The 27,420-nt window shown below is 43.2% G+C and overlaps 2 protein-coding genes across 10 annotated transcripts in view; one reads left to right on the top strand and one right to left on the bottom strand.

Annotated features, from left to right (window-relative positions):
* Positions 1-19,726, top strand: part of LOC133958692 (rho guanine nucleotide exchange factor 9) — a 44,260-nt gene extending 24,534 nt beyond the window's left edge. For 6 of the 9 annotated variants that reach the window (XM_062393607.1, XM_062393611.1, XM_062393614.1 and 3 more), the window contains 10 exons: positions 630-809; positions 2,845-2,934; positions 3,996-4,196; positions 6,224-6,403; positions 6,772-7,004; positions 8,054-8,183; positions 9,056-9,187; positions 10,654-10,897; positions 11,723-11,791; positions 14,917-19,726. In XM_062393607.1, coding sequence (XP_062249591.1) covers positions 630-809; positions 2,845-2,934; positions 3,996-4,196; positions 6,224-6,403; positions 6,772-7,004; positions 8,054-8,183; positions 9,056-9,187; positions 10,654-10,897; positions 11,723-11,791; positions 14,917-15,092 — 1,635 coding nt within the window. In that variant the 3' untranslated portion in view covers positions 15,093-19,726. Of the gene's footprint in view, positions 1-629; positions 810-2,844; positions 2,935-3,995; positions 4,197-6,223; positions 6,404-6,771; positions 7,005-8,053; positions 8,184-9,055; positions 9,188-10,653; positions 10,898-11,722; positions 11,815-14,916 lie in introns of all 9 variants that reach the window. The other 3 variants (XM_062393608.1, XM_062393617.1, XM_062393609.1) reach the window with 2 other exon arrangements.
* Positions 19,727-19,850: 124 nt separating this feature from the next.
* On the bottom strand, positions 19,851-24,835 carry LOC133958694 (ankyrin repeat and SOCS box protein 12-like). The gene is made up of 4 exons (XM_062393618.1): positions 24,447-24,835; positions 23,755-24,079; positions 21,288-21,816; positions 19,851-20,759 (listed from the first exon to the last, which is right to left on the bottom strand). The coding sequence occupies exons 2-4, from the start codon at positions 24,037-24,039 to the stop codon at positions 20,614-20,616; spliced, it is 960 nt and encodes a 319-aa protein (XP_062249602.1). The 5' UTR covers positions 24,040-24,079; positions 24,447-24,835; the 3' UTR covers positions 19,851-20,613.
* Between the last annotated feature and the right edge of the window lie 2,585 nt (positions 24,836-27,420).

The following is a 27,420-nucleotide window of genomic DNA, read 5'->3' as shown; positions in this document are numbered from 1 at the left end:
CGATGAGAAAATCAATAGATACGTTATGATGAGTCATCCTTCCATGTTTTGTCTAAGACTGTGCTGCAGATAAAATAGCAAGCCCTGGTGACAGCGTGAAGGAAGGGAGATTATCCCTTCACATTTGTTTGCTCCTCAGCATTTATATTACATTAACACGTGTAATTATTCTAATGTCATAATGGGCCAATTACCATCTCTGTGTGGAGACTGGTGCTGTGCTTCTGAACGATGTGTTGTTTCTGCACTAATGGCTCTGCCTTTTTTGTGTTGTCGTATTTTGCTGTCTTGTACTGTGGTCTGTGTGAGCTATTGTGTTGTTCTATTTGCGATCCCTAAGCTGCCAGTGGGCCCTGGCTTTGAGGGTGTGTGTTTGCATCCATTAGTAATCTGAGTGGGTTTAACAACAAGGATTCACACAAATTGGGGCCAAAATGAGGCTGAGTGCTGTATTACAATCAGTTTCAAATTTGATTTAGACTCTGTTTGAGATCATGTGGGTCCATATTTATTGGTCAGTGTTTGCAGTTATGTTTGTCTGCTTAAGTGATGGTGCGTCCACAGCAGCGGCTCCATGTAACGAGAATAAAACATAAGGTATGGCCTTTCTCTCCCTCCAATCTCTCCAGTTGATAAGTGGAGGTTCAATCGTCAATGCTGAGGCGGTATGGGACCATGTGACCATGGCGGACCGGGAGTTGGCGTTTAAGGCCGGCGACGTCATCAAGGTGCTGGATGCCTCCAACAAGGACTGGTGGTGGGGCCAGATTGATGAGGAGGAAGGATGGTTCCCTGCCAGCTTTGTACGGGTGAGTTCGCTGCAGCCATGGCTGGCCAGCAACCATAGACACAACACACACACCCACACACAAACAGAAGTGCAGGCACATGAGCATATGCACAAAACCTGATGAATACACAGTAGGCAGGGGCACATGTATCGCACAATTGTCGTGCCATTTTCACAAAACCCACAGTTAGATGCCTGCTCCACACACAGACACACACAGTTGAATACTGCTTTATTTTTATAATATATAGCACCCAAGCGATCAGAGAAAAGCTTGTTCAGAGCCTCCATATTGTGATCAGGGACAACGATGATGCTGATGATGAAACTTTTTTTTTGTTTGGTATCACCTTTAACTTCTTGTCTTGAATTCCACTTAAATGTACGTGTTCACTTAAAGGTAGGGTTGGTGGTTGGTTTCTGAAACTCTTTTTATCTTATTTGTTGAAATCCTCTTCACGTCCCAATAGCCATCAATAAGTAATTGTCTGAAGGAAAAGAAAGGCTCTCAATAAACACGACCAATCACTTAATTCTTGGCTGCCGTAGGCTACCTGTCTGTCACTAACCGCCCTGCCTGCCTGTGAGCACCATGCACGTGCTCTCACTGCAGATGACCGGAGTCTTCAGCCGGGATGATGTAGACTGCTGAATTAGAGACAATAGCCAGGAGTTAGTGAGCAAGTCTAAAAAAAATGGCAGAGAAAGTGCAGAGAAAATTCACTTTTCTCTGCACTTTTACACAGTTTACTTGAAGTCAGAGCCAACAAACCTCCTATCATGGAACCTTTGACATGCATTACTCGGTCAATGTGCCACTAATACTAATGGAAAATAATGTGTAGATGATGTTTTTAGCTTTGCCCGATGATTATGTTGCCAGACGTAGCCTCTGCTGGTTAGCCAGCATTACAGCATCTAACTCAGTTAAACTCCCCATGCTAACATGCTAACCTGATATGAGAACTACGAGCCGCCATATACTTGCTGTTTTGTAGGCAACCAGCTGGATTATGAACATGTTCACATACTTGCTTAGGTACAACATGCTTTACTGATGGATTCCAGTAGATTCTAGATTCCACATCACAGATAAAAAAATAAAGATGACACTTGAGGAGATCAACAAGGGATAGTTGGCCAAGAAATGAAATTCACTCACTATCTACTCACTACTATGCTGATAGCATTAAATCCACCAGAAGTTGCTAAGTTAGTGGACGTTAGCATTTCTGACGGCCCCTGAATGCACCTCGTCGGAAGACATCAGCAGACATCTTTAAAACTTGGTGTATAGGACCTCGTTTCGAGTATAATAAGAACGATAGGGCTTAGTGACACTCCTATGACACCACATGAGTAGTTCACTTATTTCTTCAATTGTATTGGATTTGGCTGCAACACTGTTTACCCCTGAAACGGCAAAAGTACTTTGTGGAATCAAACAGCCCTCGATCAGCATAGCGGTGAGTAGATAATGAGTGAATTTTCAAGACTGAGAAAGTGATGAACGCACATTGTGCACATCATACAATTGATGATAATTCCGCAACTGGTCACACAGCTTGTTCTCACTACAGCCCCAGCCTATCGTGTGGGTTTTGCATCTTGCGCAAGCGCGACATTTGAGGGCGTAGCTTTGACGAGAGCCCAAATGGGAGGGGCTGGGATTTATCGGCTCCAAATGGAACCTGCGTTTACTAGCTTGTCCAGGATTACCAACCCTAGCTTTAACTTTGTGATTATATAATACTTCTGATCTTAATTAAACCCAACACTGCATGAAGACAAAGAAACTGATCCAGCTGCTACATGTTATTCCACACCTCTTTCACCAACTGATTGAAGGAAGAGTTAGCATCCTTGTTTTAGATGGAGGTTTCCACAGCAGATACCCAACCTTCCTCCTCTTCCCAAGACACTCCTCATGGCCATTCCCACCTGTCCACCCGTCCATATATTCACTCCTGAGAGGGCAGGGCAGACAGGCTGACCACAGACTGTCAACCAAACCAGTATCTTTTTTTTTTGTTCTGTCATTCTCTCTCTCCAAGGTGGAACCCCACCCTCCTCAGCCCCAAACAAAACAGGTTTTCTATATCAACCCCATAGCAACTCCACGGTTCCAAAACACCACGTCAAAGGTGCGTTTTTCCCAGCTTCATCCACCCATCCAGCCTGCCCGCCCACCCGCCCGCTCCAGTCTGTCCACGCAACGTGCCCCGCGACATTACCAAACATGAACGTTCCCATTGACATTGTCACATCATCCTCAGTGGGGTCGATAGAGAGGCAGAACGGATGAGTCAAAAGTAAAGATAATCTCCAAAGGCTTCTGTACGGCCTATACTCAAATTATAGAAGTGCTCTCACACACAATTACAGCAGAGTCATTTTGGAACCATTAATTTTCCATTTCAAATATGGATCATTTTCTTCTGTACTCTTTTTTTACTATTGACTCAGACTATTTTCTCAGTCGTGAGGCTGCGCTGCTAGTTCTTGTCTGCAGTCAGCGCTCTACCACTCGTCACTCTGCTTGTCTGTGGCGCTGCATTTCTCATCTCGTGTTTGGCATTCTACCCGTCGGTTCTTTGATGTTCTCTTGGCAAACTGTGTGTCATCAGGTGTGGGCTGCTGGGCATCTGAAACCACACTCACTTGGCCTTTTCTGAGAGCGAGAGTGGAATGCTATGTATGTGGATCTGCGTATGTGTGCTTGGATGTTGGTGAGGGCATACTTGTGCGACGAAATTGTGAGGTTAAATGCATGCACATGTGCAGAGGGCGAGATTTTAGTTTTTTTCCGATTCACACACAGGGCCAAAGTTTGGCATGAAATGTCCTCTGGGCAACAGTCTCAGAAAGAGGCTTATTTTAAGCTCTGGAGTGTTTGGCAGTTTGTCCCACACCTTTCTGACATGTTGGGCCGAGCGCTCTCCGCATTGTACAAACTACCAGAGGCCCTGTAAATGTGTGTGTGTGTGTGTTTGTGTGTGTGTGTTTGATATGTGCATTCATACTCATGAAGAGTAACTGTCACCAGTTTGATGGGAAGCAATAATATGTATCAGTTTGTTTTTATCAGATTTATCCTTAATCGTGCACATTGCATATTCAAGCGTGTGCGTGTGTGCGTGTGTGCGTGTGTTTGTGTGTTTGTGTGTGTGTTTGTGTGTGTGTGTGAATGGGTTTTCGTCCCCAGCTGTGGGTGAACCAGGAGGACGGGGGAGTGGAGCCAGCTGAGGGGACCAGTGAGGTGCAGAACGGGCACCTGGACCCGAGCAATGACTGCCTGTGTCTGGGCTCTCCTCTCCAGAACCGAGACCAGATGAGAGCCAACGTCATCAATGAGATCATGAGCACAGAGAGACACTACATCAAACACCTCAAGGACATCTGTGAGGTACTAAAAACACATGCACACACGCTTTTATACCAAGCTACAGTAAAAGAGATTAATGGCACGGAACTGAAGCTCAGAAGAAGTAGCCCAGTTTTGATGCTACACAAGACTCGAGTATGAATTATTAGCACTCCCACATCCTCACTCTTATTCCAGACGTATCTTCTTTCGTTTGATTCCAAAACAGTCCAAATATGAAAACACAACATGCCATTTGTACACAGTAGTGGTAGCAGCCACACTTTGAGTGATCCAGCCCAGATTGTATTTGTGATCATATTATGAATCATGCCAAAGGGACAAGCTAGAATTTACACCTAATAAAAATTAAACACAAGCCCTGTCATTCTTAATGTGTAAAAAGCCTTTAGAAGGATTCAAAACATGACACATTTAAATCAGAACTTAAAATCCAGAGTCAGTGTGATTTCTAAGAACACAACCCTGGCTGTTGCTTTTCACAGCACCGTAATGCATTAGCAAGAAGATCAGTGAAACACATGTGATTGAGTGGCCACTGTATCCTAAAGTACTCCTTCTGTGAGTGATCGCACCTTAAAAAACTAGACTAATAGAACCACAACCTTCACTTAGGAGCAAATATCAATCTATGAACTTTAAACTACTAATGTGACATTTATCGTGGTATTTACCAACATTGAGTCATAGAAACGATATCTTAATATGTTTTCCAGACAGACTTGAAAGCCTCCACTAGCATAGCATCATAATAAGGCTGCAGGCAACCCATAATGCAACACTCTGTAAAAGACTGTAGTTACACTAGCGCTCCATTAAAAAACAGTAGATTTTGTAATAAATGACCAATGAACAATTGTTTATTCCCCCTGAAATAAAAGCTGCCGAAGATGCTTCAGTGCTGCATCGTAGTTGTAAAGTGAAAGATAATGAACCGGGCCTATACAGATAAATTAAGTAATTTTCTCCTTAAAAAAATTAAACTGATCGTCTTTCCTTAATCCTCTTTTAACCCAATGTCTGTAATTTGGAACAGATTTCATGGTTAGAGTGGTAAAATGCATGGTTCTACCACGGATAATAAGTGTAGGGGGATTTTACCGTTCTTTGCATCTGTGGAAAGTAGATACGAACAAGCCAGTTCAAGGGAAGATTTACACTTTCTCACAACTGTTTGCAAACTGTGTCTTAGACGGATGTGAAAGTAAATGGGTTTTGAGATTCAGGGAAGCTAGTTGTAGGAGAAATGTGTTCGGGCATCCTGGCGTCCATTAGGTCAAAATGTCATGAGGTGATTCTTAATGGAACCCTTTATGACTCTAATGGTTAAGCTGCTGAGGTGGCTATAAACAAGGATGCTTCATATCTTAACGAACGATGTAGAAACACACAATCATTTGTACGGTAAATTATTCTTAAAACTCGTATTTTTCTTCAAAATTCAACCTACATTTCTCTAATAACCAAAGCCCTTAATTATGATTATTTGGATTGAGCTTGACTTCAAGAAACAGAACAAAAGACAACAGAGACGTCTGAGTGTGAAATAGCAAAAACAGAACACCCTCCTCTTACCGCAGATCTGCTCCAAACCTTCAGGGAATTTAATCAACAACAAGAATTGGAATAACAAATTGGGACCACAGTTCAACCTGCAAAAGGTTGTTTTTGACTCTACAGAAGATTCATAGTACATTTAATTCAAATATTTAGGTAATTAACATGTTTACTATGAAAGAACAAAATAGGAATGTGCAAAGGTCCAAACATCCCAAAGGGGGATTTTGTTTTTATAATATCCACTCAAGGTGTTATATTCCACAAATTCCACAAGAAACGTATATCTTATGGGAACAAACCATTGATCAGAAAAAAGATCAAACAACTTAATTGTCTTCCATTTTTAGAAGGAAAAGTTAAATCTCTTTTGGGACTTAAAGGACTCCAGAGAATATGAGAGCGACTCGTAGCCTTGCAGCCATGTCACGCTATAGGAACTGGAATCATCTCTGAAAACTTCTCAGGCACTGTAACCCTCTTTGTTGCAGGGCTACCTGCGCCAGTGCAGGAAGCGCGTGGACATGTTCAACGACGACCAGCTGAAGGTCATCTTTGGCAACATCGAGGACATTTACCGCTTCCAGATGGGCTTCGTCAGAGACCTGGAGAAACAGTACAACACGGAGGACCCGCACCTCTCTGAAATCGGACCATGCTTTTTAGAACATGTGAGTTCAGATAGTATCAGCTGAGCATTTCTCATTAAAGCTGATAGAAATTAGGATGAAAACTGAGTGTCGACTGTCCAGCCGAGAGAAGCCAGAACTGCTAATAATTGCGTACGGCCCGTTATCTCACGATCAGAACTTAATAATCTTCTTATTTTGAGATAAGAGTTCAGTTTTCGAGAAAATTAAGTTGCCAGAAAACAGTATTTCCAGATAACGATGATTAAGTCATGATCATGAAAAAAAAGCTGATGGAAATATTTAATGAACCATATACGGTTCTTCAATGAATGTTACCTTATGGAGAAGTGGAGTCAGAACTTATTTTCCTCTCTGATCGTGCACCTCTGTGCTCCTTCACTCTGCAGCAAGATGGTTTTTGGATCTACTCGGAGTACTGTAACAACCACCTGGACGCCTGTATGGAGCTGAGCAAGCTGATGAGGGACGGCAGGTACCAGCACTTCTTCGAGGCCTGTCGCCTCCTCCAGCAAATGATTGACATCGCCATAGACGGCTTCCTGCTCACCCCTGTCCAGAAAATCTGCAAATATCCACTCCAGTTGGCCGAGCTGCTCAAATACACCGCGCAGGAGCACAGGTAGTGTACCCAGACCGTGTTGCTGTTTTGATGGCAGTTTTTTTTGCTTCTAAAAAATAAACTGATTACTGATGGGTCATTGTGCTCCAGATGCATTGTGCTGTGATCCAGCTGCTTTTGGTGTCGGGTCGGTTATCCATGCATGAAATGAGACAAATGTTGTTTCACACTGTTTCACCAGCTTTCTGTGGCTGTTTGCGATGAAGGCGTTTCATCAGGAAAGCTCACTTATTCTAAAAATGGACATGACAGTGCGGCAGTTCATAAGCCAGTCAAGTAATTTCAATATCAGCACACGGCCATGTGATCATTGCATAGAGCTCTGTATATAAATAGGTTGCAGATTAAATATGAATTTTTGCTTGGCTGGCTCATACGCAAGTGTCAACATTCACCACCACACTGTATGCACAGCGCAGGACAACAACGGGCCATCTAAACATTTGCACACGATCTCTCATGAACATACATCGGAATCCAGATGTGCAAACTCACGGGCGCAAGCCCACGGAAACATGGTGTGAATGATTCAGCGTGTCTCAGCCAGCTCCGGGTCATTTACAAACCACGCGCTCTCAGCCAGAGAGGGATAGGTGCCAGCTCTGCCAGCGAGGCATGCCAGATCACAGTGTTTGACTGTTAGGAGCTGTGGAGAATCTGCCGGATATAGGCCTGCTCGCTGTCACACCAAACACACACACACACACACTCACACACACACGCGCACACGCACGCACACACGCACACACACGTTATCTCTCAAAGTGCGGATTGGATCCCTAGCACATCTAAGCCAGAGGGATAAATCCAGCTCAGTTAGCAAAGACGCAGTCAGAGTTAACTGTGGAGAGAGAAAATGGCTGATGACTGTGCTCCTGCAGATGTACTGCTGTTACTTTTACTTTATAACCCTTGTCTTTAATAGGCTACTCTGTGCCATTTACTGCTGCAACATTGCACATGTTTTTTTAAAGAGTGGCCATTCTCCGAGAGCTATAAGTTCAGCCTTTTAAAAACTTGGTGTAATTATGTGTAAACTGTGTCCACAGTGACTATCGATACGTGGCAGCAGCCCTGGCAGTAATGCGGAACGTCACTCAGCAGATCAACGAGAGGAAGAGGAGGCTGGAGAATATTGACAAAATCGCCCAGTGGCAAGCTTCTGTTCTGGACTGGGAGGTATGTGTTTGTTCTGACTGCGGCGTTACATTACAAAACATCTGAGGTCCATCACTTGTTTTACTGGCTGCATTATATCCGGTCTCTTTGTGCATATGTTTAGTTACATGTTTTGCAAATTGAAGAACTTTCAACCTTTCACTTTCAAAACAAGAAAAATCCCTGCAGAGTTGCCTTCTCTAGCATTGTTAGAGAATTGTTATTAATATTAAGGAGTATTCATAACTTCAACAAAGACTTGTAAGAGCCACATAAATAAAAGTCCAGCTCAAAACAGCAGAGGCTGAGATATCTCATATTTCAGCTCCCAGAGATGCTTTTCCCATCATGCAGCTTGATAGTTTTTTCTGTCAGACTTCCTCTGCAGAGCAATCAACCTTTTCTTATTAACCTTGTCCTCAGAAAGTGTTGTCCTAAGCCTTAGAGAGCCCAAAGAAAGAAAGACGTTCGATTGACTTCTCTGTTGGCGGCTGTATGTATGAGCACTAGAGGAAGTGAAGTCTTTCAGTCAAGTTATTCTTGAGACCCCAACCTTAACCCTGACCTCCCATTTATTTTAAATCACTATGGGGTGACATCACAAAATATTGCTTTGTGAACATATTTCCCTAATTATCTGGGCCAAAACATAATCACAAGCAGTATTCTTAGTTGTTGGTTCTTAGTTGCGTTTCATATCGTAAGTGCACCTCCTTGGATGCTCAGAAATTAACCCTCCAAGTTCTAAGTCGATCAGAACAGACAGTTATCTTGACAGAGCTACGTCAGAGCCGCAGATAACAACTGGATGACAATAACTGAGCACGTTTGCTGTTCCAGCTTGTGTTCTCTTCACTTACTAACTGTGCGTCTGCTCTTGTGTGTGTGTCCAGGGAGATGATATCTTGGACAGGAGCTCGGAGCTCATCTACACAGGGGAGTTGTCATGGATCTATCAGCCGTACGGACGCAGCCAGCAGCGAGTCTTCTTCCTCTTTGATCACCAGCTGGTCCTCTGTAAGAAGGTAGCTGCTGTCTCTGTCTTTCTTTCCATTTTCTTCACTTGAAGACCTTATTGGCTTAAAAAAAAAAAAGCAGATGAGCTTAAAACCTCACCCCAGCATCCAGTTTCTTGAGGGTTGTGTATCACGTGTCTGATGACAGAGATGCTCTGAGACAATGTGACTTCCTCAACCTTACTCGAGAGCTGCAAAACACATTACATAATGCCGAATAAAACACACCAGCGCTCCAAGGAGATGCCTTCTCATCCTCGGCACCTTTCACAAAATGGAGCTGTGGCATTGGGCCTTAATGCACTGAGGCTGTGCTCTCCTGTCAGACGGATGTTCATGCTCGGCCAGACTCAGGGATACATGCGCACAGAGACGCAGACACCGATGCAGACGGACACTCACACACAAACACGCACAGGAATAGCTGCATCATTGCGCACACACGCGTACACACAGAGGAACAATAATTTCCCCATTACACACACAAACCGAGAAAATAAAAATATAATACATACAAGATGTAGCGCCTTTTCTCAAATCCCGCCCTACGTCTATCACATCTGAAGATCTCTGGCACCAGAAATAAACTGCAGATCCCACACGTGTGTCGACTGTTCTGGTCCAGCAAATAAAGTCGGCTCCAAGACATAGTAAATTATAGATTCTAGCCTTTGTTCTACACTTCCTGCTTCAGCATCTTCGGTACAACATGTGTGATGGCGGCCCCCGGGGTATGCGAGTAGCCCCGTTGCACATAGTCTTCCATCTTTTCCTCTCATCTCTTATCAGCACACGAATGCAGCTCCGTCTCTATATGCTTATTAAAAGATTCCTGTTTCCTTTTTTTTTTTACTTTACCTTCCTTGACCTTTTCGCGTGACTGGATGTTATTTTGGCCTGAGGCAATGGATCCGATGAAGAAGACTGTTCAAAGAGCAACACACTTTTTCTGCAAAATATGAATGAGGGTTATTTGTGCTTGATGCAGGTCACAAACAACAACTCTTATGCGTCAGTAGGAGAATGTTTTGTGGTGTTGGAAATTCTGATTCACATTTTTCACTGGATTAATCCATTAATAATAGCATATAAATAGTTGATTAAAAATAATTATCGGTTGCTGCCCTCATGCTGCTGCAGCTGAAATACAAAGTTAATTTAATATTCATGGTTTTGTTTATTTTGTGAGGCTTCACTGGTTCTACAGTCTCTCAACAATGACTGAGCAGTTTTAACTCCACAAAAAGAGGATTCAATGCAGGGTTGTTGTAATGTAGAGCATGTGTCTGTATAGAGTACTTACTGCTTGTAGTGAGCTGCAGCTTCACGGAGAAACAGTGAGTGTGGAAGGTTCGGGCAGCAGATGGAAAAGGTTGCATAAAACAAAGTGTCTAGATACCAAGGGAAGGACCTTGAAGATTGAGCGCACACAGACACACATTCCCATTTAACAATCTTCCCCTGTTCCTACCCAGGACTTGATACGCAGGGATATCCTGTACTACAAGGGCCGCATTGACATGGACCGCTACGAGGTGCGGGACGCCTTAGACGGGCGCGACGACGACTTCAACGTCAGCGTGAAGAACGCCTTCAAGTTGTGCAACAAAGACAGCGAGGAGATCCACATCTTCCTGGCCAAGAAGCCGGAGGAGAAGATCCGCTGGCTCAGGGCCTTCCACGAGGAGAGGAAGATGGTGCAGGAGGACGAGAAAATCGGTTAGTCACGCACCTCGCTGCACCTCCCTGTTTGGAAGGCAGGGAGATGTTTTTCCTTCACCACAGGCAGTTACATGTTGTGTTCCCTGCAGCACAGAACAAAGTTACCTTATTCATTGCTTTACATGAGCTTTACAATGTAATTTAAAGGGGACATATATGAAAATTCCACTTTTGTAGTGATTCTACACGTTAATTTGGGTATCTGGCCTGTCTACCTTCCCAAAAACTCTGGAAAAAAACAACCCCTGCCATTTGTTGTGGTTCCTCTATGTCAGAAACGATACGCTAGAGTGCGTCGAATGGGATTACGACCGAAATAAACTTCATAGTCACACCATGCCCATGTAGAGAGTCTCACTGCATGGCCTTGGACGAGCGAGCTAACGCTAGCCGGGCTCCACCAGCCCAGTTAGCTCGCGAGCTAACGCTAGCCGGTGGAGCCCCCGGGACACCTCTAAACGTTGACTCAACAGTGTGGAAGGATGCTGCTGTTGGGCTGTTTTAGACAGGGTAAAAAAGGTGCTGCTTTAATTATCCTTTTGGTATTTTGACCAAAATATGTTACAGACATTTCATTAAGACCCCAAGGAGCCATATCAACATGTGGTAAAATGGGCATAATAGGTCCCCTTTAAGCAAAGTGAGTGTGTCGATAAGGTCTTAGCTCTGATTGGCAAATTGTGATCTTCTGATTAACTTTATTTTAACCTAAAAAGTATGATGTGTGTTATGATTACCTCTTATAACATCTTGTTTTGTCACATGGTCTCAAAGGCCCCCTTGCGGAACATTTGCTCAAAATTCAATGTTATTGTCGTTTAGGTTTCGAGATCTCTGAGTACCAGAAGCGGCAGGCGGCCATGACAGTGAGAAAGGTGACTAAACAGAAAGGTGAGGCAACAAGAAGATATCAGGTGATTTCCCTTTTTTTCTCCCTCGCTGGTCTGCTCTGTCTTCTCATCGCTGTTTACTCTTCCCTCAACCTGCTCTCTTTTGTTTTTACCTGCTACACCTCTCTTCTAAACACTCGCGCTAACTCTGTTTATGAATGGATCGAGATCAAACTCGGAATGACAGAAGAGTCACGTGAATTCCTGCCGTCTCGCTTTTTGCATATTAATTTCAATATTGTGGCTTTGAGTTAAACGTGTGTCAGCCCATATATGAGGATGACAGGGTACAAGTTGTAGAGCAGCTGTTAAGCATCAATGAAAAGACAGAGGGCTGTTTTGCATGAATGAATGAGTTTAAAGGGCGATACCAGTGTCTGTGCCATGTGGGTCTTGTGTCACGCTTGTCTTATTTTTTTTTAATTTTGTATTCTTCTTTTGAGTTAGGATGATTGTCTGTGCTCATCACTTCCCTTTCACAACCAGATTGTCAGGGAACAAAAATAGACGCTCAATTGTCTAAGCTCGTGCTTGGTTGTTTAGTCGAATACCTGTGTTTTATTACAGCATCTAAATTGTACAACAAGGAGCCTTCACCTTGCATTGTGTAATCAACACAATGGAATGATGTGACACCTTAAAATCAGGAGATTTAAGTGATCTTATTCTCTTTTAAGGCTCATTTATGCTGCCTTGACATATGTATATCCATTTCACCAATGTACCCGTCACTGTCCTCATACTTCCATGCTCCCTTTACGCAAACTGTATGGTTATAATGCAATGCAGCCTCTAGGGGGCAGTAAAGAGTGACGAGTTTCTGATAGTTACAAAAAAAGTTACTTGAGTTACTTAAGAAAGTCTCCAGGTGATGTAGCATCAAATAGATTCCTGTAATTTCAAACCGACTCGCATCAAAGTCATTTTCGTAAAACGTTTTGCTATTTTTTTAATTTCTTCCTCGTGACGTTTGGTCATCACATGTCTACACCATCCCCCATGACAGCTCTGCTCCATTTCGTCTGTTTCGTGTGTTACTTAGCTTAGCCCTGGCTCTGTAATGGTAACGGTAGAACAGTGCAGACTAACTCCAGAGGAACAGAGCTGGCAGCTTTATTGCAGAACTGGGGCGAACTTACCCGGCCGCATCCCTCAGTGCTTCATTGCTTATGGTGGCCATAAAACAGGTTCGACACCTTAATAGAGTTGACTGGCATTTTCTGTGCTGTGGCTGAAGATAATAACAACACCTCACAACATGGTAACGTCTACGTCCCTTACGTCACATCAAATACCCACAAGGCCATCTTCCTGAGGGGCCAGGCTTGGCTCGACACAAAGAATTCTATCGGAGTGAACGCAGATCAAGTCAACTTTTATTGTAATTTATCCACGTACAAAGTTTACGGCTGAACATGTCGTTTCTTTTGGGGCAGAGTGTAAAACAACAGTGCCACTTATAAAACAACATAAACAAAACTGTGCGAAATGAAATACAATAAAACACAATATAAAAACAGAACAGAGCTATAAGGGGAGCCGCTGGAGCTCTGCTATATGCAATCACGATAGACATAATAAATAAATATTAAGATTTAAAACTGTTCATGGTCTGAAGTGATAATTCAGAATAAATATGTGTGGGGGGGATGTCTATGTGTTGGATGGCAGCAGGGTACACAGTGTACAGACTGAGGGCTCCCTCCGTTTCCATATTCGTATCTAGCATTGAGCATAAATGAGCCTTTTTCTGTGCACAACAAGTGTCTATGTCAAAAGCCTTTACATCAGCAGTCACCAGATACCTCAGCAACAGAAAACAAGTTGCTGAGGTATGTCAAACAAGTTGTTCCAGATTCTAGTTCCTGACAAAGCATCACAGACCGAGGACCCTCACGTGCACGATGCTGGTACCGTCCTTTAAGATGTAGCCATTTTAGCGCCAGGCTAGATGTTTGTACATGTACCATAACTGATGTTCTTGCTATTCCCAGTTTCACAATGAGCATGCCCGTCCATTGGAGATGTGTTGATTAACCAATGTGACCACTGCTGGCATGTTCTCTCTGATGTCAGGATCCCTGTAGATGTCTGTCAGGAGTAAATAAACGTGTCTGTGTTTCTAAGTGCTGTATGTGTACATGGCTGGCACAAGGTGAAGTACTCTCTTGAATTTCAGATTCATTTATAGATTTCATCTTGAGAAAGAGGGCCATGTTGTATGGACATGGTTTGAGAATGATAAAGGTATATCCATTAGAGTTCTCCTTAGCGCTAGCACACAATAAGATGCCATGGCAACTGCTAAAGCAGCATTGGGAGGTGTCTTGATTTGACGTTGGCATAGGAGCACGCACTCACTTATCAAAAGTAAACAAGTTCCTCTAACATAAATAACATTGAACCCTTCTTAACCTGCTGAAACAGGGCTTGGGCAAAATTACCCCACTGTTTCTTATCTTCTCATGTTTTCCTTTCCTAAGATGCCATGGCAACTTTTGAATATCTCATCTCCAAATATCTAATGTTGAACTACACGAGCTACACTAGTTGTGATGCTTGTAGACTGTAGCTAGACGACATCGTAGACAGTAGTTAAATGCATATTAACAGCTTCCTGTTGGCTCTACTCTCGCCGCTCTTGTCTTCTCAAGTGTCGAAGGTGCTATTCAAACAAAATCAGAAACACGGACGAGCGGCGTCCCGTCGTCCAAACGCCCGGCTCCCTCATCGTATCCGATGCAATCTGTCTGATCCCTTGTTTGCCTGCTGCCGAGTTTGATTGAATAGCATCTTCAGTCTCCCTTGTGTCATCGCTAGAGCTGAATTCCACTTTTGTCCCAATTCAGCCGCCATCATATGATCACAGCGTATCATATCTCAGGTTTAATATGTGGTAATGTTAACACACCGAAGGCTCATTTTGTGCGTCCTAGTGCCTGTTTTCTGTGTGAAGCATGACTTGATGTTGTGTCGTTGTGTCTGTGTCCAGATTATCAATACTGACGATGTTTCCTCTTTGCCACCCACCTCCCTTCTTTGTCTCCTTTTTTGCTTTGTGGCCTGCACTGCCTCCTTCATTCCTCTCCCCCTCTCCTCGCTCTCTTTGCACCTGCCTCCCTACAGGTGTAAACAGGTGCACGCCCCCCTCATACCCGCCCCCGCAGGACCCCCTCAGTGCAGGGCAGTATGAGGTAACGGAGGACATGGCACAAGGAGAGGTTTTTGAATTCAGTCAATCCAAAAGAGGCCAGGCTCCCTTCTGGCAGAATTTTAGTAGATTAGCTCCATTTAGGAAATAGAGATACACAGACTCTTCTGAAGGACCAGCTATTTTTCTTAGAAGCACTAAACACTGGATGATCCTGTCCCATGATGAGGAAAAATACGAAACACACACAACACACCCAAACACAAGAGACTCCGAAGTTAAGGACCAATGTTAATATAGAGCGAGATCTGAAGCAGCAAGAGGACTGAAGACTTGGAATGAAAACATTGAGGAAAAAAATTTACTCAGTTCATCATATATGTTAGTAAGGTTCTTAGTTATCATGCTTCTCCCGTTGAGTCAAGTGTCATGAACTCCTTCCCTCGGATTCTGCATTGTTCACGCCATCTGAATGTCCTGGAGTTATTGAGATTGTTATACTGTATGATTTCGTTTTTTAAATCCATCATCCGGACAGAAACACAAGGCCGAGCCAGGTCACTCCTAATGGTATGATTGTTTCCAAAAAAGCTGAGATCTTGCTGTGCTGCTATGTGAGATTACCTATTGCATTCTGCTGAATGTGAGACTGGACGATGATGGGCCTCCGCTCCTGGCTCTGGCGTACGACGGCACATGTGAAGCTCGACTGTCAGCGCGTTAGAACCACCAGACCGTCAGCCCATCTCTGCCCCGCTGATGCCTGCGTCCGGATCTCCTCCTCACTCTCGATGCTCCACGCTCACCTCCTCTAGCCCGTCTGCAAACACACAGTCGTAGCCCTCTGACGTCAGCGCCGCCCTCCCCTCTTTGCATCCCTCTCTATCTCTCTACCCACCTGCTCGGCCTCCGTGAGTCAGTGGCTCTCAGAGGAAGAGCCTCGCTGTCTTGGAAGCTCGCCATTGGCTGTGATACGACGGGTCAGGGAACAAATCAATAGTCAGAACATCAATAGAATATTTACATCCTTTCACCCAACCAATTCTGACAGGGTATTCATATCCAATCACGCCAAGGGGGCTGTGGGGTCGCGCTTGCCCCTCTGATGAAACAGCTGGGCGCTGGAGATAGGCACGCTACGCTCCACCTGCCTCGTGTCAGAGCCCCCCCCCACTCTCCCCAGAGACCACCCCTGTAGCACTGTGCTGGCAGCTCACTGGGTGTTTGGAAAGAGCGTGGCCTACCTCCGGAAATCCACCGTGAACTAAAAGTAACGTTGATGCATTGGCCAAGGTCGTAAACGATCTCTCTTTTTCTTGTCAGCTGTTAAGAAAACAGACTTCTTCTTCTTCTTCTTCTTCTTCAGTTGACTTTATTATTTTGTATTGCTCACACTGTAAAAAAGCACAGCACATATTCAGTCTGAGGAGTACTTTAGCAGGGGCAATGCCACAGCGTGACAGAGCAGACTAGCGTTCTGTCCAGCACAAGGGGAAACGGTCAGAGAAAAATGGAACAGAACGACAGCGTGAGTCGTGAGTCAGTGCTGCAAAGAAAAAAAGTGCACTGCAAGAAGCGTTAGCCGAAACCGTAGGGAGGCAGAAAGGTGAATTCAATCTGTAGCACGCAGGTGTCGTCTGACAGATTCATGAATCTCCGAAGAGTGCAGCTTCAAATCTTGGCACTCTTCCTCTGCCGCCGCGTTCGTTGTTCCAGATCTGATCCGTGTTCTGGCGGTTAGCTGCGGCTCTCGCTAAGTGATTTACAAAGGACTGTGGCCCGAGATGAGATTGATCTGTTTAATCAACAAAAAGCCGCTGCGAGAGAGAGAGAGAGAGAGAGAGATCCTGCCACAGAGTCCGTCAACGGGGGAGTTAGAAAGAGAAGATGGACTGAGGAGAAACTACCAACTCACACACAACACGAAGGTGTATTCTTTTCTACAGTTGGAATGTAAGTGAAACAAACGCCTGTCCATGATATGTGATCATAGTTTGACCTCAGACACAGACGTACACTTTGTGTTGAATTATTATCACCTGACGGACAGTACATATACAGTTTGACAACTTGTGCGATGTGATATATCATTATATATCTTCACTATTCACTACAACGTGATATGAAAGAGTTATATATCGTTCTATGTCATTTGTTTGCCTTCTTACAGGCCTTATAACCTATTGGAAAAAAAAAGACCTTCGAACTTGCTTTGTATGTTGTGTAATTTATGTTTTGTTTCAGTAAAGAAAGTTGAGAAACGGGTGAGTTGGCTGCTGGTGTCTGTAGAGATGGCTCCCAGTGAGATTGTTTTTTTTTATTTACTTTTCTTTGGAAGATAACTCCCTCGTCTGGCACAGCAAAAATGTATGGTTCCCAGGCCATGATAACCTCAGGTCCAGTGCTAAGCCCGCCTGCCCAGCCCCATCGCCACACTCCTCCAACACCCATCCCCCCCACCCCACCCCGACTCCACGCCACCGCCACTACCAACATTCAGACACAAGCATGCAGGCACACACACACACACACACACACACACAAACACACACGCAAACACATGATCATGCACATACTTGCTGGCCCGTTCTGCTGCGGAGAAGAGAGATGCTATCTAACAGTGCCTTCCAGCATTCCACTAGTGATTATCTATTCAGTTTCACAGGCAGATTTGAATTAGTCATGTATTTTCCCTTCAGTGTGGGACTTGCCTCTCTCTCTTCTCTCTCTCTCTCTCTCTCTCTCTCTCTCTCTCTCTCTCTCTCTCTCTCTCTCTCTCTCTCTCTCTCTCTCTCTCTCTCGCTCTCTCTCTCTTTCTCATACACACTGGGAATCCCTGAATCACTTAAGAGGTCAGGCCGTTTCCATACGAGTAGATACTGTGCTGTCTGACTAAATCACTTAAAAACACCATATTATATATTATGTCACGCTTGCATTGCTGTAGTTTTATTGCACACTTTAAAAAATGACTAATTTCAGATGTTTAGATAAAAAATAGTTTCATTTATCTATTTAACATGCTGAGAGATGATTTAATTTCAATATATATATATATATATATAAGTAGGAAACGAGGAATTCATTAGTTCACATTTCAAAGTATATTATTAACGAGTGAGTTATAAATCCAAAAGAAGAGTCATCTATTTTACCTTTATCGGCTACACACTGTAAATACTGTAAAAAGGACAGATCATATATTTGGATATCGGTATTTTGCGTTGGAGACGAATGTTGTTCCAGTTCTAGCGTGCGGTAGACCTCAGTACCAGGTAAATGCATGCTTGTGGCATCCAATATTTTGCATGAGACTTAAGACAACTCTTAGCAGATTGTTTAGTTTCATTTGACTCCCACTGGGGTTCCTGTTTTCTTTGAATGCACCACAACGCAGAACCGTTCATTTGTTAAGCCACGCCATCTCACTGAAGGGAGTTCTTCTCTCTTTCCACCTGTCTCCTGCTCACATCGCGCCGCAGGTCGTAGCTTCTGTTTGTATTTATTGTCGAGGAGAGGGGACGTCCTCCCCTGGTCAAAGACTGAACTGTTGATAGGTGATGTGAAAGGCACTGATGATCTCTTAGCCCAGATATAATGGGTACTATATAAACTAACATTGTTTTAAACCCTTTATTATTATTATTTCTTTTCTTTGACTTTAACCAATGCTGTCATGGTCCAACCCGCTGGTTGTTTTCTTTTAGAATGCCATTAACTGCTGAGGCAAAAAAAAAAAAAAAACGGGTATCATTTTTCTATGACAACAGTGAGCCAAATAGGCGTAAACACCGATCACGGGTGTTTGTGTATAGATTTGTAGTCGAGCAGAAGAGATGAATAAATGCTAGAACCTCTCGGGATGATCTAAAAATATATGTAATCCCGAAGTCACAAAGACATACACACACACGCACACACAAAACTGCATTGCAATACATATCATGCTTTGTTTCAAATGGCAAATGATCCTTTCGGAGTACAATGACTTGACAGTGCAAATTGATTCCTCACTTGTATTTATTGAATGCAGTAGTAAGCAGCACCATTTTGGCCACATTTAGAACGATATATATATATATATATATATATACATACGATATATATATATACGTAATTATCAGTCTGACCTTGTACTGCGAGCTGAGAGGACAGCCTTCTGTGCAGATTTTTTATCTTTCTCTTTTCAGTCATAAAACCAAGACAGCCAACTTAGCAGACTGTCCCTAGTTTGCTCTTTAATCCGGGGGTTGTGCATGAGCCAGTAGATCGCGTTCACTCACATTTAGCGTAGCGACATCCTGAATAGGAGCTCCTGGTGTAGTGGGATATTGTTTCAGAATAGTCAGGGTACAGCAGCGTCTTCAATGAGCCACATTCTCAAAGTGGTGTTACAACAAGGTGAACAGAAGACTGACATCCTACAATTTAAATCGATTCATTGTATATAGCCATGTAGTTTGAGGTCTGGATTTTTTTCACAGTAGAATTTACTCACAGTATCTACATCCTTTGTCACCATATGCAAACTTTCTGTTGTTTTCTTTCTTGCTGGCCTTTTTCAGTTTGATTATTTGTTGTAGAAATAAAAAAAAAAAAAAAAACTTAAAAATTATGCCTATTCAATCCAGAAACTGTGAATGGGAGAGTGGAGATGTCAACTGTATGTACATTATGTGTTTTGATGTAATCAGAAGCACTGGGAATATGTTGTTCTTCGCTGTAAAAAATAAATCCATATCTGATATAGCTGTACTTTTGTTGAAAATAAAACCTCTACCAGAACTGCGTGTTTCACAGCGTCGAGAGGTGTGAGCGGGAGCATTGTGCTGGGTTTCCTGTTTTGTGACTTCACTTCCTGTTTGTGAGGCACCATTCCCCACTGCTGACACATTTACTCCTGGACATGTTACAAAAGAGGTATGGTAAGATGAAATGCAAATACATCACCGGACTGGGATTCACACGCCATGTGAGGTACATTTTCAACAAAGTTCCAGCTCCAAATTGTGGCCTGCAAGTAACTATGCTGTAATCAATAAGTAATGAGACTTATGCAAATACCCTCTCCCAGTTGGCCACTCTGGAGAGCTGGCTGATTGCTCGGCTTCCTCGTGTTTTGAAGTCCGCAGATGCAAGAAGGTTTTTCAGAGGAAGATCTGAGACGTCCTGGTGTGAATGCGGCCAGTGTGTGTGTCTGTGTGAATCCACAGTTGTGTCTGGATGTCTTATAAACTGATGTGAGACGATATCTGGTTGTGTAGAGATTCCATAAAAAAAGAGGTATAGTACAGTAACACATGATCAAGCCAATGGGAGGCCTCATGTTCAGACATCAGCTACATACAGTGTTAGAGTGGTCTCTAGTGATCAATTGTGGTGTTACACTTCCTAAGGACATGGCACAGACCTTTAGGACGTCTGCTAGTGGTTGTAAAAGATATTACAAAGTTATAAATATCTATAAAAACTATAACTACAGAAAGTCACAAACCATCAATAATAACAACAGGAATTCACAGTACAAGGACTTATACAGGAGCAGGGGAGGTTATTCGATAGTGTGCCCTCTGTGACTGGATGTTTACTTATGGGAAACTAATGCCAAAAGCCAAAAATGAATTATCAAGCAGCTATGAGGTAAACAGTTGACTGGCCATGTCTCAGAGGCATCATATGAGTTCAGTGGTCTCATGCCTCAGGTAGTTTCTCAGGATCAGGGGAATGTCCAAACTGTCAACGGCAGGCCCCTTGTCAGAAAAGGACATGTGTCTCCGGATCGTCAGCCGAGTCTGAGACATCAGAGTTTTGGGACAAGCTTGAAGCAGAAACAGAAGAAAACCAACAGAGGTGGGTCAACATAGGAGAATTATGAGACATCTCACAGCCCAGATAGCATATGGATGAGGGCCACTACAAGCTATGATGCGGCACCTCTGTCCTCTTTCTGGCCCGAAGAAAATGGATGTGAGCCTAAAGTGGCCCACTTGTAAAATTGTTTATGTAGCCCAAATATCCTTAAACAATGTGGGTCTCTTTAAGCAAACGTGGTGCTCTGGGCAAGGTGAGATCTGCATGTGAACCTTAAAGTGGCCCATTTGGTTAATGGTGACTATGGCCCAGATAGCACAAAACTAATTTGGGCCACTTTTGGCCCCTTTGGCTGACATATGGTATTGCTACGGCTTACCAAGATCTGACAAACACGAGAACACCGTCCAAGTGCCATCATTACATGGGGCGTGTTGGTGCCAGAGTGTTGGGTCTGGGACAAATTTGGGCCAACACTTTTTTTGCTATGTGGGAGAACAGTTCAAAGGGAATCCACTTTAAATCCGGGTCTCACCTCTCTCCTTGAGCAGCAGATCCAGAGCTTCATTCTGCTTCGTCGTCTTGTCAATGATCAGCGTGGGTAGATACACGTCTGCCCCAAAGTCTATGAGAAGCTGGATGTACTCCACCCCACAGCCATAACGCAGACACACCTCCAGCACTGTCTTCGGCTGCTTTATCCTGGCCAGCATCTTCTCGTCTGTGCAGTTGTAGTTGGGGTTGGCCCCGTGCAGCAGGAGCAACTTAAAGCCGTCCAGGTGTCCATACACAGCTGAGATGTACAGGGGCCCCCTGCACGCCGTGCTGCTGGAGGCCCACTCGGGCACTTTGGATCTGACGTCCAGCTCGGCTCCAAAGCGCAGCAGCTCCCTGAGCACGTCCACGTCCCCCTCGCGGGCGGCGGTCAGCACCGGGGAGCAGTTGTTGTACTGGCTGCCGTTGGGGTCGGCCCCGGCCTTCAGCAGGGCCACTACGCAGTCGAGATGTTTCCCACTGACAGCTGTGAACAGAGGCGTCTGGGCCTTCACATCCAGGCTGTCGATCTGGATTCAAACACAAGAGAACACCAGCATGGTTTGGCACTGGGAGACACAATCCCAGCAAACAGGGGTTTCATGATCTAACACCTACAAGTGAGATTAGGAAGGTTTGGTCTATTCAGGTGCCACTTAGGGCTGGGCGCTGAAAACTTCGGCCGAAGAAACCGGGAAAAAATGCTGATAACGAGTGAGTTAAAAGCAGTGGTGGAACGTAACTAAGTATTTTTACTTCGTTACTGTACTTAAGTACATGTTTACGTATCTGTACTTTACTTAAGTAAATAATAGAACATACTTTTTACTTTTACTCCGTTACATCGCAGCTATTATCTATACTTTTACTCCACTACATTTCTACAATATGTGTGTTAACTCGTTACATTTTATGAACACAGTTTCAGGAAATATGGATTGTTTTGGAAGTTTAAACGCACACACACACACCGGCGTCCTTACACCGCAGAAGACGTTTAGAATTATGTTTATAATAATGACAACAAGTAACGAAATAACCACAAACCTTGTGCCTTTATCAGCCAGGTGCTAAACAACTAAAAGTAATGCTTTTTCATTCAACAACGAGGCACACCTGCCATATAGCGATCTTTTTCGTTTTCAGGAACTACCTTTTCAAAATAAAAGTATAACATTTCTCCTTCCGTTTTAACCATTTCAAAATACTCAGAAGATTAATATTTTGGCTGCCTGTCAAATTTTCATTTCAAGGTCCTTCCTTTTAAATTTCTCATTCTAAGATCTGCCTGGTTCTGACCAGTGTTACAGTTGTTTTTCATGTTCTATGTTTCCATTTTTTACAAATTTACAATTAAATAAAAGATTAAAAGATATAACATGTTGTCTTTATTGCTTTGGCTTAATGGTATTAACTTTGCCGATAATCCCTGGTAGATAACTTGTTCATCCGCAGAATTGTAAGATAGAGTGTGAACAGTATTACAGAGGGTAAGCACAATAAGTACACCAACCTTTCCAATAAACAAATGTTGTTGCTTATAATTATTACTAGTAGTGACATCTGTAGAGGCATGAGTATTACCAGTAGCTATATCTGCATTCTTTATCAAAATGGCACAGCCTAGACAATGAGAGACAACCCATTGTGTGAGTACTTTTACTTTTATTACTTAGTACAAGTAAATTTAAGTACTTTTTACCTTTACTAAAGTAGGATTGTTGATGTCGTACTTTTACTTTTACTTAAGTATATATTTTCCTGGGTACTTGTTCTTTTACTTAAGTACTAAACTTCAGTACTTCCTTCACCACTGGTTAAAAGGAACAAAAAACTAAAAACTAAACTAAAAAGATGCTGTAAAGCTAATGTTGTTTTGGTGGGTTTGTCCCTACTAGTCGGTTATACTATTTATATTACAGTTGGTCATTTGATCTAAAGTTCCAATACAGATATAAGATAAGTTGACATAAACTATATTGGTCCGGGAAATTCAATGGTTACAGCAACAGATGAGGTACGCAAGAGAGCATCTGAAAGTATATGAGTATATAGTAAAGAAACATGATACCTTAGAAAACTACTTGAGTGAAGTGCAGTGGCACAGGATGATTGCAGGAGGATGAAGTGTTATGAGTAGGTATGGTGTACAATGTGGATATATATAGTATAGAGTATAATAATTCATAATAGCAGTTTTAGTGAACAAGTGGTTTCATCATCCATTCCTTGTTCCTCATTTGAATAAATAATAAGGGGTGCAGGAACAATGTGGGAAATGTTCATGTTTTTTAAATGAAATGTGTGAGGTTTGACAGCAGAATAGAAATTTGATTATTAAATTGGATACTCACACTGCATTACACCCACCAGTGTCTCTAACCTGCCACCATCCACACCCACTTTCAAAAAATACACCTCGTCTCCCTTCATCTGAAAACAAAATGCTCTCCTCATCTACGTCTCACCTCTGCACCGTGCTCCAACAGTAACTCCAGGCACCTCAGGTGTCCCAGAGCGGCAGCAGTGCGCAAGGGGGTGACCGGGACCCCCCACCCACTACGAGCATTGATGGACCTCCTGTATTTCTCCTGAGAGAGGAGCTCGGAGAGCAGGGTCACGTTGTTGCTGCTCACGGCGTTGTTCAGGGCCTGACTCTGCTCGTTGTCCTCATCCTCCTCCTTGGGCTGCAGCAGGCTGAAGATCTTGGAAATGTCCATCAGACTCATGTTGACAGCTTGGCCCAGAACCATAATGTTAACTCCCGGCGAGAGCGAGTCAGAGCCCTTCCATCTGCAGTGACACAGAGAGGAGTTGATGCAGCCCAACACAAACAAGCTGGAATACTCTGTCATCTTGAGTTAATATTGATCGGCTTGGCTTTTACTTTAATATGAGTTCCACGCATGACAACCAATGACAGCCTCCTTCAATGACCAGACAGTATCTCAAGCCAAAGCAGCTTGTTAACATGACACAGTATATACGGCCAATCACAGAAAACAGCCTTAAAAGACAGAGCAGAATGAATTAACTACATATGAGAGAATTCTCCACACAAACTAAATAAGCTCCCTCTAAATGTCCACAGATTTACTTCAACAGAAACACGGCAATAAGGTTTGTGCCAACAGCCGCAAACTGGTAACAAGACACTTACCTCACCTCGCTGCCAAATAATGTGATTTCCAAAAATATAATATTAGACGTGTTTTCAAAAGTCCATTAAACGTCACGTGAGAGAAAGACAAAATAGAAGGGAGAAAGCTCCTCCAAAGAGTTTGTGACGCTTGCACAGGAACTGGGAGTTGTGAAAAGTGCAGTATCGTGTGTATGCATGTGTGTGTGCGTGTGTGTGTGTGTGTGTGTGTTTGTGTATTCGTGAACAGGGGGGAGAGGTCCTTTCTGGGGGTGTTGGGGCTAATTTTAGGCCACAGATGGGCCTGGCTAAACTTCCATTCTTGGAGAGTGAAGGCTCAGGTTTATAATTAGAAAGGTGATAGAAGTTTGACACGCCGCCTGTGTGACTTTGTCCTTCCCACTGTCCTGAGTAAAAACAAACCGGAAAAAAAGAGATGGAGACGTCCATGTCTCTTGTGCCGTTATTTACGGGGTGAGAATTCATCATCAGCAGTTTCAAGTCAAACCAGCAGGTACTAGAGACAGAGCTGCGTTTTCTGTTAGGACGATTACGTCATTTAGTCTACAGCATTATTGTCCTGTTATCACCCCAATTCCCTGATTCACACCAATGCAGCCATTTTAGTAAGTGTCAGCTGCGTGACTGTCAGAAACTTTGGAGGTGCAGCCAGCCAGCTGTTCCTCAGCCACCCCCCCCCCCCCCCCCCCCCAATGTCTTCATACTGCACTGTGTGTGTGAGGGGTAGGCTGAGACACACCACATTCTTTCAGCAGATGGCACAGGAGGCCAGATTCTTGGCATTGTACAAATACACCGAGATGCTTTAATCATGAGCACAGAGACATGGAACAATTAGATGTAGACAAGCAGGGCAGTTTTCATGAGAACAGCACACGTGACAAAACAAGAACAATTAGCAATTGCAGGGCAGTAATTACAGCTCTTTTGTAGAACACATTTGTCAGAGTAAACACTAGAGCAACCACAGGAAATTGCGTCTCCACTGATTTAATCATTAACACCAATAATTGCCCAACTGTGACGTATTCATATGTTTCTTTGGGGGAAATAAGCCAACACAAAGGAATTATGAATTTTACTTGAGGCTCTTTACATATAAATGTCAATAATAATTAACACATACCCATCTGATGATGAGTCTGGTATTACCTACGCTCAGGAAGTAAAGTGTCATTGCTGTTTTTCGTTTCAGCATGATTACTCAAAAACCAGAGAAGAAACCTTAAACTTCTGGAGCAGATTTAATTTAAGGGGCAGTTCTGGAATTTTCAAAAAAAAAAAATCATTTTATGAGATATCTGATTTAATTTATTAAAGAATTTTTCAGGAAATATTTAAGAGATCTACTGAGAGGACTGATATCTATGTTTTTTTGCAATTTGGTGCAGCCTGATTGAGTCTTGGACCTTGAATAGAAGAGGAATAGAATGGAATTTATTATCATTGTACAAAGAAAAGCGGGACAATATTAAATGTTTTACCTATTATTATTGTTAACGTTATTACGTTGTATTTCCTTCTGTAATTGTAACCCTTTGTTTTGTTACTGTGGAACACTACCTTTTGTGGAAAAGTGCTCTATAAATAATAATTACTTTGTCGTTGTTAACAAAATTGTTATTACTGAAAAACCTCCGCAAATCTATATAAAACAAGTTTAAATGGCGACAAAAAGCACAAACTCGTAAATATATCACCAATATATATGGGACCAATAAATATTTTAAAGTAGTAGAGTTGACCTATTTGTCAGAGGTATGTACTCAGGGGCCATTCAAGTCTAACATTCACTATTTTTTCAAAAAGGTTGCGAAACAAAACAGTTATATTACAGTGACGAAAAATATAAATATATACATATTACTTCTTAAATAAAACAGTTCATATATGGACACATAAATGTACAGTGCCCCTGATCTCCCGAAGATATTTTTTTTAAAGTTTGCGCATAAGTTATTATCTTGCAGGAGAAACTTACTATCTTATACATGATAGATTATTATCTAGTGTGAAAACAGGTATTTATCTTGTGCGCACACAGAGTTAATATCTGCGTAGTAAAGACATGACGCTTTGAAGACAACACTAGGTTGTGTTTATAGCTTTTAAGAGTTAGGTAATTTGTTAAGTAGTAATGTTGAAACAGCCCTCCCATTCGGCTGAGCCTGTTTTCCAAATCTAAAACTTGATTTTAGTTTTAGATAAAAGATAATAACTTAAACCGTAATCGACAAAAAATGTAATCTTTTTGTCCTTCAGAATAAATTAATAATCATTTTTTTTAGAACTGAACGTGCCCAAGCTATTCCCCTTCACGCGCATCTGTCGGCCAATAGGGGGCCGTAGTGATGCGCTGATGCCGCGGTAAGCAGCTGTTAATACAGTAAAAGAAGACTGGGTGTAAACAGCCTGAGAAAAAGACGACTCGCTGTTTGACTCTAATTTAAAACAGCGCTGAGTAAACGTTCCCAGTAGTTATGTTGCATTATTGCCCTGATGCCACAGTTTAACTGGTGAGAGACAACTCAAACACGTCCAGGGGTTGTGGTTCTACAAAATGGAGGAGGAGGCCCTGACGAGTTACTGCAGGGAAATGATTCGTCGTGTCCGACTCAAACAGCAACAGCAGCTCCGCTCCCCGGGAGAGGGGGAGAAGGAGGAGGAGGAGGACGAGAACAGGAGAGACGGACGTGCAGGAGGCCGCAAAAGGAGAGGCGGTGGAAGCCAGGTTGTCGTAGCCGGGGGAGAGATGGCAGATTACACAGAAAGTAACCTCCCCCTGTCGGACGGCCCTAAACGACACAGACAACAACACTCCCAAGGTCCCGAAGTTCGGTCCGTCCCCCTTCAACTCCTCTCAATGCTGAGGCTCCAAACCCTCGAGGCGGATGCGAGGCGGGTCAGGAGGCGATCTACGTGTGACTCACTCGATCCATTCTAACTGCGGAGCCCCTTTTCTCACCCCTGCTCT

This window comes from Platichthys flesus, chromosome 8 (assembly GCF_949316205.1).
Source record: "Platichthys flesus chromosome 8, fPlaFle2.1, whole genome shotgun sequence".
In the NCBI taxonomy this organism is placed as follows: Eukaryota; Metazoa; Chordata; class Actinopteri; order Pleuronectiformes; family Pleuronectidae; genus Platichthys; species Platichthys flesus.
The sequence above is the reverse complement of the archived record's forward strand: the minus strand, read 5'-3'. Positions and strand labels throughout refer to the sequence as shown.